This window comes from Dipodomys spectabilis, unplaced genomic scaffold (assembly GCF_019054845.1).
Source record: "Dipodomys spectabilis isolate Male_0828 unplaced genomic scaffold, ASM1905484v1 ptg000693l, whole genome shotgun sequence".
NCBI lineage: Eukaryota > Metazoa > Chordata > Mammalia > Rodentia > Heteromyidae > Dipodomys > Dipodomys spectabilis.
In genome coordinates this window covers 615,414-627,514 of record NW_024871370.1, presented here as the reverse complement: position 1 = coordinate 627,514, position 12,101 = coordinate 615,414, and the positions used below count along the sequence as shown (strand labels likewise).

The window sequence follows — 12,101 nt, the reverse complement described above, 5'->3', positions numbered from 1 at the left end:
AGGGGCCTGACGGACCAGGCCCTGGAGCCCTGGGGAGTGCCAGGGCTCAGTGTGGCTCTCTGCCTCTCCCTGAGATCCCTCAATGTCAGCTCTGAGGACATTTCACTGTTGTGCTAGCAAACACTCCAACAGCACAGGCACATGAGAACTCACATAAAAGCGTGAGATGCATTTGTTAAATAAAATTCACTGAAAAATAGCATACTTGGAGACTAGTCCACTGCCAGACACAGCTGACTGTAAGGATCACGTTCTCCAGGAAGCCCTGCCCATACTCATCTAACACAGAGAGACACAGGTTTGGCCTGTGCAGTGCTTTGGGCTGCTCTGTGGGAGATGTTTCTCCACTCTCCGCTGTACACGAAGAAGCAGAAATGCCTCTGTGTTCTGCTGCTGGAGGCAGAGCTGGAGGCTCAACGCCCAAGATGGGACAGCACCACCTGCTGGGCTCTGGTCCAGCCCAGCCCAGCATCACCTGGGTGCAAGGGAGAGATCACATGATCTCAGGAAGCCTGTGGGAATGACCGTATCACCCAGTGAGCTGTGGTCTCCCACCAGGTCCCCTTGGAAGGCACCGTCATGCCGGGGAGCAAACTTCTATCCACAGCCTTCCAGGGCACTGACCACACCCAATCCACATGAAACTAGTTCTGTCACCATGAACTTGCTCTCACCGACCCCAGCATGGGAATGTGATTCCCATGTGCTGCTGGGTGTCTGTGTGAGCTGCTGCCTCCTTCTCATGCTGTCATGGGAGGGAGGGCACAGCCAGAGGGGTGCAGACCCTGGTCTGATAGCAGACAAGCGTCACCAAGACATGTTCCCAAGCGCCCACCCATCAGGCAGGGTCCTAACCATCATTCATGGGGACACCTGAAAATGCGCACTTTTGCTGCCCTGTTCAAGCAGTGCGCTCTCAGGGTGACGTGGATGAGGATGATGGTGGTGGAGGTGGCAGTGGAAAGGCTGTAACCATGGTGACGGTGGTGGTGGAGGTGGCAGTGGTAATGCTGGTAAAGGCTGTGACCCTGGTGACGGTGGTGGAGGTGGCAGTGGTAATGCTGGTAAAAGCTGTGATCATGGTGACGGTGGTGGAGGTGGCAATGGTAATGCTGGTAAAGGCTGTGACCGTGGTGATGGTGGTGGTGGTGGAGGTGGCAGTGGTAATGCTGGTAAAGGCTGTAACCCTGGTGATGGTGGTGGAGGTGGCAGTGGTAATGCTGGTAAAGGCTGTGACCATGGTGACGGTGGTGGTGGAGGTGGCAATGGTAATGCTGGTAAAGGCTGTAACCATGGTGATGGTGGTGGTGGAGGTGGCAGTGGTAATGCTGGTAAAAGCTGTGACCATGGTGACGGTGGTGGAGGTGGCAATGGTAATGCTGGTAAAGGCTGTGACCGTGGTGATGGTGGTGGTGATGGAGGTGGCAGTGGTAATGCTGGTAAAGGCTGTGACCCTGGTGACGGTGGTGGAGGTAGCAATGGTAATGCTGGTAAAGGCTGTGACCATGGTGATGGTGGTGGTGGTGGAGGTGGCAGTGGTAAGGATGGTAAAAGCTGTGACCATGGTGATGATGGTGGTGGAGGTGGCAATGGTAATGCTGGTAAAGACTGTAACCATGGTGATGGTGGTGGTGAAGGTGGCAATGGTAATGATGGTAAAAGCTGTGACCATGGTGACGGTGGTGGTGGAGGTGGCAGTGGTAATGCTGGTAAAGACTGTAACCATGGTGATGGTGGTGGTGGTGGAGGTAGAGGTGGCAATGGTAATGCTGGTAAAGGCTGTAACCATGGTGACGGTGGTGGTGGTGCAGGTGGAGGTGGCAATGGTAATGCTGGTAAAGGCTGTGACCGTGATGACTGTAGTGGAGGTGGAGGTGGCAGTGGTAATGCTGGTAAAGGCTGTAACCACAGTGACGGTGGTGGTGGTGCAGGTGGAGGTGGCAGTGGTAATGCTGGTAAAGGCTGTGACCGTGGTAACAGTGGTGACCGTGGTGGTGGTGATGATGGTGAAGGTGGTGGTGATGTTGAAGATGGTGATGGTGACAATAGAAGTAATGATGGTGAATTAGTGATAATGGTGATAGTAGTGATAATAATGAAGGTGCTGATGGAGATGATTGTGGTGATGATAATGAGGATGGCTGTAATAATGGTGATGATGAAAGGAAGGTGGTTGTAATGATAGTGATGATGGCTGCCCATTTTGTGGTACAATCCTAGTTTTAAAAATTCACTGTGAGCTGGGGCCCAGTGGCTCACACCTGTAATCCTAACTACTCAGGAGGCTGAGATCTGAGAACCATGGTTCCAAGCCAGCCTGGGCAGGAGAGCCCATGAGACTCTTATCTCCAGTTAACCGCCAAAACAAACAAACATCTGAAAGCAGAGCCATGGCTCCGTGGTAGAGCTCCAGCCTTGAGCAAAAAAAGCTCAGGGAGGGCTGGGAAGGTGCTCAGTGGTAGAGCTCCAGCCTTGAGCAAAAAAGCTCAGGGAGGGCTGGGAAGGCGGCTCCGTGGTAGAGCTCCAGCCTTGAGCAAAAAAGCTCAGGGAGGGCTGGGAAGGTGCTCAGTGGTAGAGCTCCAGCCTTGAGCAAAAAAGCTCAGGGAGGGCTGGGAAGGCGGCTCCGTGGTAGAGCTCCAGCCTTGAGCAAAAAAGCTCAGGGAGGGCTGGGAAGGTGCTCAGTGGTAGAGCTCCAGCCTTGAGCAAAAAAGCTCAGGGAGGGCTGGGAAGGTGCTCAGTGGTAGAGCTCCAGCCTTGAGCAAAAAAGCTCAGGGAGGGCTGGGAAGGTGCTCAGTGGTAGAGCTCCAGCCTTGAGCAAAAAAAGCTCAGGGAGGGCTGGGAAGGTGCTCAGTGGTAGAGCTCCAGCCTTGAGCAAAAAAGCTCAGGGAGGGCTGGGAAGGCGGCTCCGTGGTAGAGCTCCAGCCTTGAGCAAAAAAGCTCAGGGAGGGCTGGGAAGGTGCTCAGTGGTAGAGCTCCAGCCTTGAGCAAAAAAAGCTCAGGGAGGGCTGGGAAGGTGCTCAGTGGTAGAGCTCCAGCCTTGAGCAAAAAAGCTCAGGGAGGGCTGGGAAGGCGGCTCCGTGGTAGAGCTCCAGCCTTGAGCAAAAAAGCTCAGGGAGGGCTGGGAAGGTGCTCAGTGGTAGAGCTCCAGCCTTGAGCAAAAAAGCTCAGGGAGGGCTGGGAAGGCGGCTCCGTGGTAGAGCTCCAGCCTTGAGCAAAAAAGCTCAGGGAGGGCTGGGAAGGCGGCTCCGTGGTAGAGCTCCAGCCTTGAGCAAAAAAGCTCAGGGAGGGCTGGGAAGGCGGCTCCGTGGTAGAGCTCCAGCCTTGAGCAAAAAAGCTCAGGGAGGGCTGGGAAGGTGCTCAGTGGTAGAGCGCTTGCCGTGCATGCACAAGGCCCTGGGTTCCATTCCTCAGCACCACATAAGCAGAAAAAGCCGGAAGTGATGCTGTGGTTCAAGTGGTAGAGTGCTCGCCTTGGCTGAAGAGCTGAGGGACAGCGCCCAGGCCCAGAGTTCAGGCCCCAGGAATCTCACACACACACACACACAAAGTCTCCATGTAAGCACAACTATCTTTGCTGTACAATTTGACTTTGCTCCATCTTACTATCTTATCTGTCCTAAGAGTGACTCAGAGCAGTCCCAGGCCACCTTAGATGAGCAGCAGTGAGTGGATCCGTGGGACTTTTTCTATGCCATCTGCTCATGGACTTGCAGGAAGATGGCTGTATGTCCGATGACCCTGCTTAGGCTCACTCTGGTATAAACCTTGCTTCTGCCAGAGGCTGCTGGGGCAGGCTGTGTATGCTCGGTAAAGGTAGAGACAGTCCCCCTGGTCCTGTGCTTGGGCACACTGTCTGCAGAGAGGGTCCTGTGGAGGTCTCCATTGCAGGTGGATGCGAAGGCTCTGTGATGTTATTTCCAGGGCCAAATTCATCTTGAAAAGCTGGAACTCGGGGGTTGTGTTGGGGCATAGTGGCTGGTGCTTGCCTGGCAGGCTTGAGGCCCCAGGTACAGTCCCAGCACCAGTAAGCAAATACACAAATAACAACAGGCTGGGTGTCAGGCACGCGGGTGTTTGTCTCTGAGAAGCAGCAGCTGCTGTGCGAGTGTGAGCGAGCATGACACTGGACAGTTCCTTATGTGGCAGTCTGGAGCAGTACAAGGCATCACAGTCAAATATGGCTTTGCTTCATTTCCTAAGTTCTTACCAAGTCAACGGGCATTTCATAGTTACTAAAGAAAGCAGAACCTCCATTTCTGAATATGTTACGATTCTAATGGGAAGAGGGACCCTCAAAACGAGAGTTTTGATGAGTTTGAGAATTTAGTTTTTGCAAATGTTATGTCAAACTTTTCCTGAAGAGAAAGTTTACAATGACTCCTCAGCCAGGTGTGGTGGTGTACTGCTATAGTCCCCACTACTCACACAACCAGAGTACTGCTCACCAGCGACACACCCTGAGGAGGTACAAAGGCTGTGTCACTGCTGAGTGTGGCATGGGCACCATCTTCCCTGCATGCCAGCCTCAGTCCTCCACTGGGTTTTGGGAAGGGGGAGGGATAATCCCAGCCCAGTCCTTTCCTGTCTGTGACGTTGGGGCCCCCTGTGCTCCCAGCCAGGACTCCAGCTGGGGCCCTGTGGTTCAGAACTAGTCCTTCTCCACTTTCCGTACCAGGACACAGCCTGGCCTGGGCCTCGTCCTAGTCAGCCTCTCTCCTTCTAGGATGTTCTGCTGGCTAGGGAAGTGGGGGGGTCTCTGGTCCCCAGATGCCTGTGTACCTCCTCCCCCAGTGGAGGGTGTCTTGGCCTCTAGGGGGCCCTTCCTGAAGTCCAGTTGGAGCAGGGTGGCTGGGGCATGGAGGGGAAGATTAACACCCCTCCCCTCGCACCTCCCCCAGCGCATCCTGGAGCTGGAGGCCATGCTGTGCGATGCCCTGCAGCAGGAAGCCGGGGCCAAAGTGGTGGAGCTGCTGTCGGAGGAGGAGCGGGAGAAGCTCAAGGTGGCCATGGAGCAGTGGAAGCGCCAGGTCATGAGCGAGCTGCGGGAACGAGACGCACAGATCCTGCGGGAGCGCATGGAGCTGCTGCAGATGGCACAGCAGGTGCTGGGCAGGTGCCAGGGTGACCAGGGAGGGCAGGGAGGCTGCGGAGGAGCAAGGGGTGCCAGGTGGGAGGCAGGCAAGGCTACTTCCCAAAGCCCAGCTTTCTACCCGGATCGCCACCCCTCCCATGTCCACCCCTCCCACGTCCACAGCTCCCACGTCCACCCCTCCCACGTCCACAGCTCCCATGTCCACCCCCCATGTCCACAGCTCCCACGTCCACACCTCCATGCCCATACCTCCATGCCCACAGCTCCCATCTCCACCCCTCCCATGTCCACACCTCCCACGTCCACAGCTCCCACGTCCACAGCTCCCATGTCCACAGCTCCCATGTCCACCCCCCATGTCCACAGCTCCCACGTCCACACCTCCATGCCCATACCTCCATGCCCACAACTCCCATGTCCACCCCTCCCATGTCCACACCTCCCACGTCCACAGCTCCCACGTCCACAGCTCCCATGTCCACAGCTCCCATGTCCACCCCTCCCACGTCCACACCTCTACGTGCACACCTCCACGTCCATACCTCCATGTGCACACCTCCATGTGCACACCTCCACATCCATGTGCACACCTCCACATCCACACCTCCACGTCCACACCTCCATGTGCACACCTCCTTGTCCACACCTCCACGTGCACACCTCCACGTGCACACCTCCACGTGCACACCTCCATGTCCACATCCACACCTTCACGTGCACACCTCCATGTCCATACCTCCACATGCACACCTCCACGTGTACACTTCCACGTGCACACCTCCATGTCCACACCTCCACATTCACACCTCCACGTCCATACCTCCATGTCCACACTTCCACATCCATACCTCCACGTCCACACTTCCACATCCACACATCCACGTCCACACTTCCACATCCACACCTCCATGCCCACACCTCCACATGCACACCTCCATGCCCACACCTCCACATTCATGCCTCCACATTCACACCTCCATGTCCACACCTCCACATTCACACCTCCACATTCACACCTCCACATTCACACTTCCACATCCACACCTCCACATTCACACCTCCACATTCACACTTCCACATCCACACCTCCATGTCCACACTTCCACATCCACACCTCCACGTGCACACCTCCACATCCACACCTCCACGTCCACACTTCCACATCCACACCTCCATGTGCACACCTCCACATGCACACCTCCATGCCCACACCTCCACATTCACACCTCCACATTCACACCTCCACGTGCACACCTCCACATTCACACCTCCACATCCACACCTCCATGTGCACACCTCCACATTCACACCTCCACATTCACACCTCCACGCCCACACCTCCACATTCACACCTCCACATTCATACCTCCACATCCACACCTCCATGCCCACACCTCCACATCCACACCTCCACATCCACACCTCCACATTCACACCTCCACATCCACACCTCCACATCCACACCTCCACATTCACACCTCCACATCCACACCTCCATGTCCACACTTCCACATCCATACCTCCACATCCACACCTCCACATTCACACCTCCACATTCACACCTCCACCTCCACACCTCCACATTCACACCTCCACATCCACACCTCCACATTCACACCTCCACATCCACACCTCCACATTCACACCTCCACATTCACACCTCCATGTCCACACTTCCACATCCACACCTCCATGTACACACCTCCACATTCACACCTCCACATCCACACCTCCATGTCTACACCTCCACATTCACACCTCCACATCCACACCTCCATGTCTACACCTCCACATTCACATCTCCACATCCACACCTCCACATTCACACCTCCACATCCACACCTCCATGTCCACACTTCCACATCCACAGCTCCATGTGTACACCTCCACATTCATACCTCCACACCCACACCTCCACATTCACACCTCCATGCCCACACCTCCACATTCACACCTCCACATTCACACCTCCACGTTCACACCTCCACATTCACACCTCCATGCCCACACCTCCACATCCACACCTCCATGCCCACACCTCCACATCCACACCTCCATGCCCACACCTCCACATTCACACCTCCACATTCACACCTCCATGCCCACACCTCCACATCCACACCTCCACGCCCACACCTCCACATCCACACCTCCACATTCACACTTCCACATTCACACCTCCACGCCCACGCCTCCACATTCACACCTCCACGTGCACACCTCCACATTCACACCTCCACATTCACACCTCCACGCCCACACCTCCACATTCACACCTCCACGCCCACACCTCCACATTCACACCTCCACATTCACACCTCCACATTCATACCTCAATGCCCACACCTCCACATTCACACCTCCACATTCACACCTCCACGTCCACACCTCCACGTCCACACCTCCACGTCCACACTTCCACATCCACACCTCCATGTACACACCTCCTGTACACACCTCCACGTCCACACCTCCACATCCACACCTCCTGTACACACCTCCATGTCCACACCTCCATGTCCACACCTCCATGTCCATACCTCTACGTGCACACCTCCACGTCCACACCTCCACGTCCACACCTCCACATCCACACCTCCATGTACACACCTCCACGTCCACACCTCCACATTCACACCTCCACGTGCACACCTCCACATTCATACCTCCATGTACACACCTCCTGTACACACCTCCACATCCACACCTCCATGTCCATACCTCTACGTGCACACCTCCACATTCACACCTACATGTACACACCTCCTGTACACACCTCCACGTCCATACCTCCATGTCCACACCTCCATGTCCACACCTCCATGTCCACAGCTCCCATGGCTATGCTTTCAATGGCCACAACTTTAGTGAACATGCCTCTAATAGCCATGCCCCTGGTGGCCACACCTCCAATGGCCATGCCTCACATTGCCAGGCCAAGTCCCAGGCCTCCTGGTAGACTGTCCCCTAGACTATTCTCTTAGCCTCCAGCTGGTACTGCTGAGGACTCTGGGTGGCAGTGGCCCTGTGTGGTCTCCTCCATGGAAGGTTCTTTTCAAAGTGAGGGTGTTGTCTGGAGAAGGAGGCTGACAGGCCCAGCTTGGTTCTTGGAGGAGGCAGGCTCGAGCCCCTGGTGTTTCCGACACTGCTCTCTGTGTACGAGCTTGGCCTGGACGTGGCTTGTAAATATGAGCTCCGCATTGTGAACACCCTAAGTGCAGAAACAGTGCTGATTCAGATGGATAGATGCCCACACGAGTGCACTGCTTTACTGTGGCAGCAGCTGCTTCTGACAATGGGCCTGTCAGCTGCTGGGCATGGACTGCTGGCCACTCTGTTTGTTGGCGCCCTCCCCTAGGGCCCCCATGGTGTCCAGGGAGGTGGGGGCAGGGACAGTCAGCTGCAGCCCTCTTGCTTGGTCACACGCGTGTGCCTCCAGGCCCCAGGGCTCACCCTTGGGGCCATTCTCCTGTGGTTGGCAGTGTCACACAGTCAGTGTGACCTCTGACTGCCCTTTACTCTAAGGTAATGACCTGGAGGAACTCAGACTAATTCCCTGCTGCCCCTGGCATTATAACTCTGGCCTGAGGAGTCAGGAGGATAGATCCTGCCACCAGGAGGTGTGGCCCTGGGAAGGTGGTCTGCCCTCTTTGGAGAAAAGCATTAACTGGGGACAGCCGCAGGCCTCGGGAACTGGCCGCGACCCGACCAGCACCCCAGCACTCCTGCTACTTGTCTGCCATATAAGCAAGGGAAACTTGAAAGACATTCTGTTGTTGTTTGGTTTCCTGGATATTTTGAGTATTGAAGGTTTTCCTCCTTTTTAACATTGCAGAGAATAAAAGAGTTAGAGGAATGGATAGAAACTCAGAAGAGACAAATAAAGGAGCTGGAGGAAAAGGTAATGTAATGAATTTTCAGGCTTGTCTTGCCAGTGGTGCTTATAGATAAGAGCATGAGATAACTCCCTGCTGGGCACACCCAGCTCTGGGCTGACAGGGGTGGTCTGGGAGAGCTCTCCATGAGGCTGTGCAGAAGGAGGTGCTGGGCTAAACTTAAGGGCTCTGAGCCCGAGCCAGGCGCCCCTCCCATAGCCCAGTTCTGTGGCTTCACATTGCCTCAGTTTCCCCATCTATAGGTTGGACCAGTGTGCTGGTGCCCTCTCCATGCCAATGCTCTGGGCGGGGCAGGAGCATGTAACCCTCCAAGTTAGCCAAGCTTGTGTGAAGAGCAGCTTTGACACATGGGTGTGGCCCCCGGAGCCTCACAGGGCAGCAAAGACTTCCTTGGGGTTCTGCCACCTCCATGTCCAGGAACTCCGAGGGCTGCCATGACCAGGGCTTGGGCCACATGCTCAGGGGTCTTTCTCTGAATCCTTAGTTCATGTGTGTCGACAGAGCCAGAACCTCCTGGGGCAAGATGAAGGGCTTGTGGCCAGGCAGCCCGGCAGCCCTGGTACTGGCCAGCGTTCTGGCCACTCTTTCCCTCTAAGACCAGGGTTGGTTCGGAGGCGTCGAGTCGCGTGTTTTCTCAGTTCTTGTGACTGGTCCTGCCTGTGAGGTGGATCTCACCAAGTGACCAGCTGAGTGAGGAGGCTGCTGGGCTCTCCTGCCTCCTTGTCCTCTTGAGACCACCGGAGGAGGTCAGTCCATCTGCCTGCCCTAGGAAGAGGCAGCAGATGCCCTCTGCTTTCAGGGAGAGACAGCCTCTGGACACCCATCCCCAGACCTGCCCTGCCCTGTCATCACCAATGACCCTCTGTCGTCTGCTGGCACTTGGCTGCCACATGGGCAGCAGTCCTATAAACCCCTCTGAGGAGCAAAGCCTAGAGCCAACCCAGGCACAGCCTGCAACATGAGCTTCCAACGGGGGCTGGGCCACTGCTGACACTGGGTCACACGGCAGGCACACCAGGGGCTTGACTAGTGAGGATGGGGACACTGGGGGGGACAAACCTCAGAGAGGCTAAGGCCTACCCCTAGGCCATTCTTCACACCCAAGCCTGACTGCACTGTTGCTAAGCAGTTGAAGAGCTCTAAGCTAGGAGTTTAATTTTCTGACTTAGCTCATTTCCAAGCATGGGTACTGCTGCCAGATTTTCTCCAGGGTTCAAGTTGTCCTGGTCCCACCCCCAGCTCAAATGATGCTTCAAGGGTCAGATCTGTCCAGGGCACCAGTGAGCTTTGTTACCTAGCAGAGAAGGGCAGCCCAAGCACGGACACAGGCACTTGAAAGAACTCCCGTGAGGCTTTTGTCCTCCTGTGCCAGGTAGAGTGCTCTCCATGGACGGGCAGGGATTCTCGGGTCTTTCTTGCCATGGAGCTTATAGATGAAGTAGCATGAGGCAACTCCCGCCTGAACGCACCCCACCCTCGGCCCTGGGCAGCCAAGAGAAGCAGGTGGGCCGAGAGATCCGCAGCCCGCCCGGACAGTGCCGAGAGCCCCAGCATCCCTGAGGGCATCCCTCGGTACTGTCACCCCGACCCAAGATGCTTGCAGTGTCCCTGGCCCTGTCCTGGCCATGCCTGCTCTGCCCAGCCAGCCACCCTATCTGTACTTTGTCACTTCTTGCTGGAAATGCTACAACTCTTTTTTCTTTCTCTTTCCTCTGTCTCTCCATCCTCCCCTTTGCTTTTCAGTTTTTATTTTTGTTCTTGTTCTTCTCCCTAGCGTTCATTCTCTGGTCATAGCTGCTCTTGGCCCTCTGTCCTGGTGAGTACATCTCGGGCTGGGTTTCCCACGATGGCGCTCCTCTTCCAGAGAGACCTACCTGTTGCAATCTGAGAAGCAGGGGCTGCCCTGTCGGGCTTCCAGAGGCTTGGGGAAGATGCCAGTGCTCTCGAGAGCGACAGCTCTTCCCTGTGAGGTGGCCTGGAGGAGGCCTCAGTGCACCAATGCAGGGGTGGGCACCGGCTCGGGAGCAGAGCACGAAGATAGATGATTGATCACTTAGTTCGTGCCAGTACTGTGGCTTGAACTCAGGGCTTGAGCGCTGTCCTTTAGCTTTCTTTGCTTAAAGCTGGCGCTCTACTACTAGAGCCATAGCTCTACTTATGGCTTTTTGCTGGTTAATTGGAGAGAAGAGCTTCATGGACTTCCCTGCCAAGCCTGGCTTTGAACTGCAACCCTCAGATTTTGGCCTCCTTAGTAGCTAGGACTACAGATGTGAGTCACCAGTACCTGGCTATGAAGATAGTTTTGAGATTTTCCTTGGTCCTCTGGGACTTGAGTCCCTAGGTCCCCTGGGGCCTACCCACATGCACGGAAGGTACTAGCATGCATGGGCCTTCTACTGGCCTGCACACAGGCCACAGGCCTGGCTTGGTCACTGCCTCCGGCAATGCCAGAGAGGCCCGGGTCCCAGGCCTCAGGCCTACCCTCCAGAAGGTGCTGAGGGGGCATTTCCTGGGAGCAGTGGTCATGCGGGTAACCCCCAGCCCTCTCACTCTGCTCCCTGCCTTTTCTTCCAGCGCCCACAGGTTTGGACCCCGTCCTCCAGTGGGACTGGAGAGTGGTGGGTGTCAGTGGCCGCGTGGGATGTTGTACCTTATCCTGATGACCAGGAGGGCCTCGGCTCTGTGAGTCCACCCTGTGGAAGACGAGGAGATGGGGCTCCAAACGTGGCCCGCTGTCCATGTGACATGAGCCAGAACCGGAACTGGTATTGTGGCCTAGTGCTTCTCTGGGAGTGGCCTGGCCTCGGCTGCTGGACCTTGGAACCTGTCCTCACAGGTGACAGCCCAGTCTTGGGGGACATGTGCCATCCCTGGCATGCAGGGCAAGAGCTCTCCCCTGTGGAGCCACTCCTTGGTAACTGTCGATTGCTTGGAACCCATACACCCTTGTGCCTGGGGACAAGATGAAGGCTGTGACCTCGGGGACCTTCATCACGAACGGCCCGTGACACCGCAGGTGCATGCCTGAGGCCGAGACTCACTCAGGTCCTGAGGAGTGGCTGCTGGACAGCACTGCAGCCAGCCTGTCCTGTTCTGTGTCATTGTCATGAGGA

At 56.0% G+C, this 12,101-nt stretch overlaps 1 protein-coding gene across 3 annotated transcripts in view; it reads left to right on the top strand.

Annotated features, from left to right (window-relative positions):
* The window catches only part of Jakmip3 (Janus kinase and microtubule interacting protein 3), a 54,387-nt gene extending 43,605 nt beyond the window's left edge, over window positions 1-10,782 (top strand). For all 3 annotated transcript variants that reach the window (XM_042672309.1, XM_042672311.1, XM_042672310.1), the window contains 3 exons: window positions 4,899-5,102; window positions 8,928-8,993; window positions 10,732-10,782. In XM_042672309.1, the coding sequence (XP_042528243.1) occupies window positions 4,899-5,102; window positions 8,928-8,993; window positions 10,732-10,782 (321 nt within the window). The remainder of the gene's footprint in view (window positions 1-4,898; window positions 5,103-8,927; window positions 8,994-10,731) is intronic.
* Window positions 10,783-12,101: the final 1,319 nt, after the last annotated feature.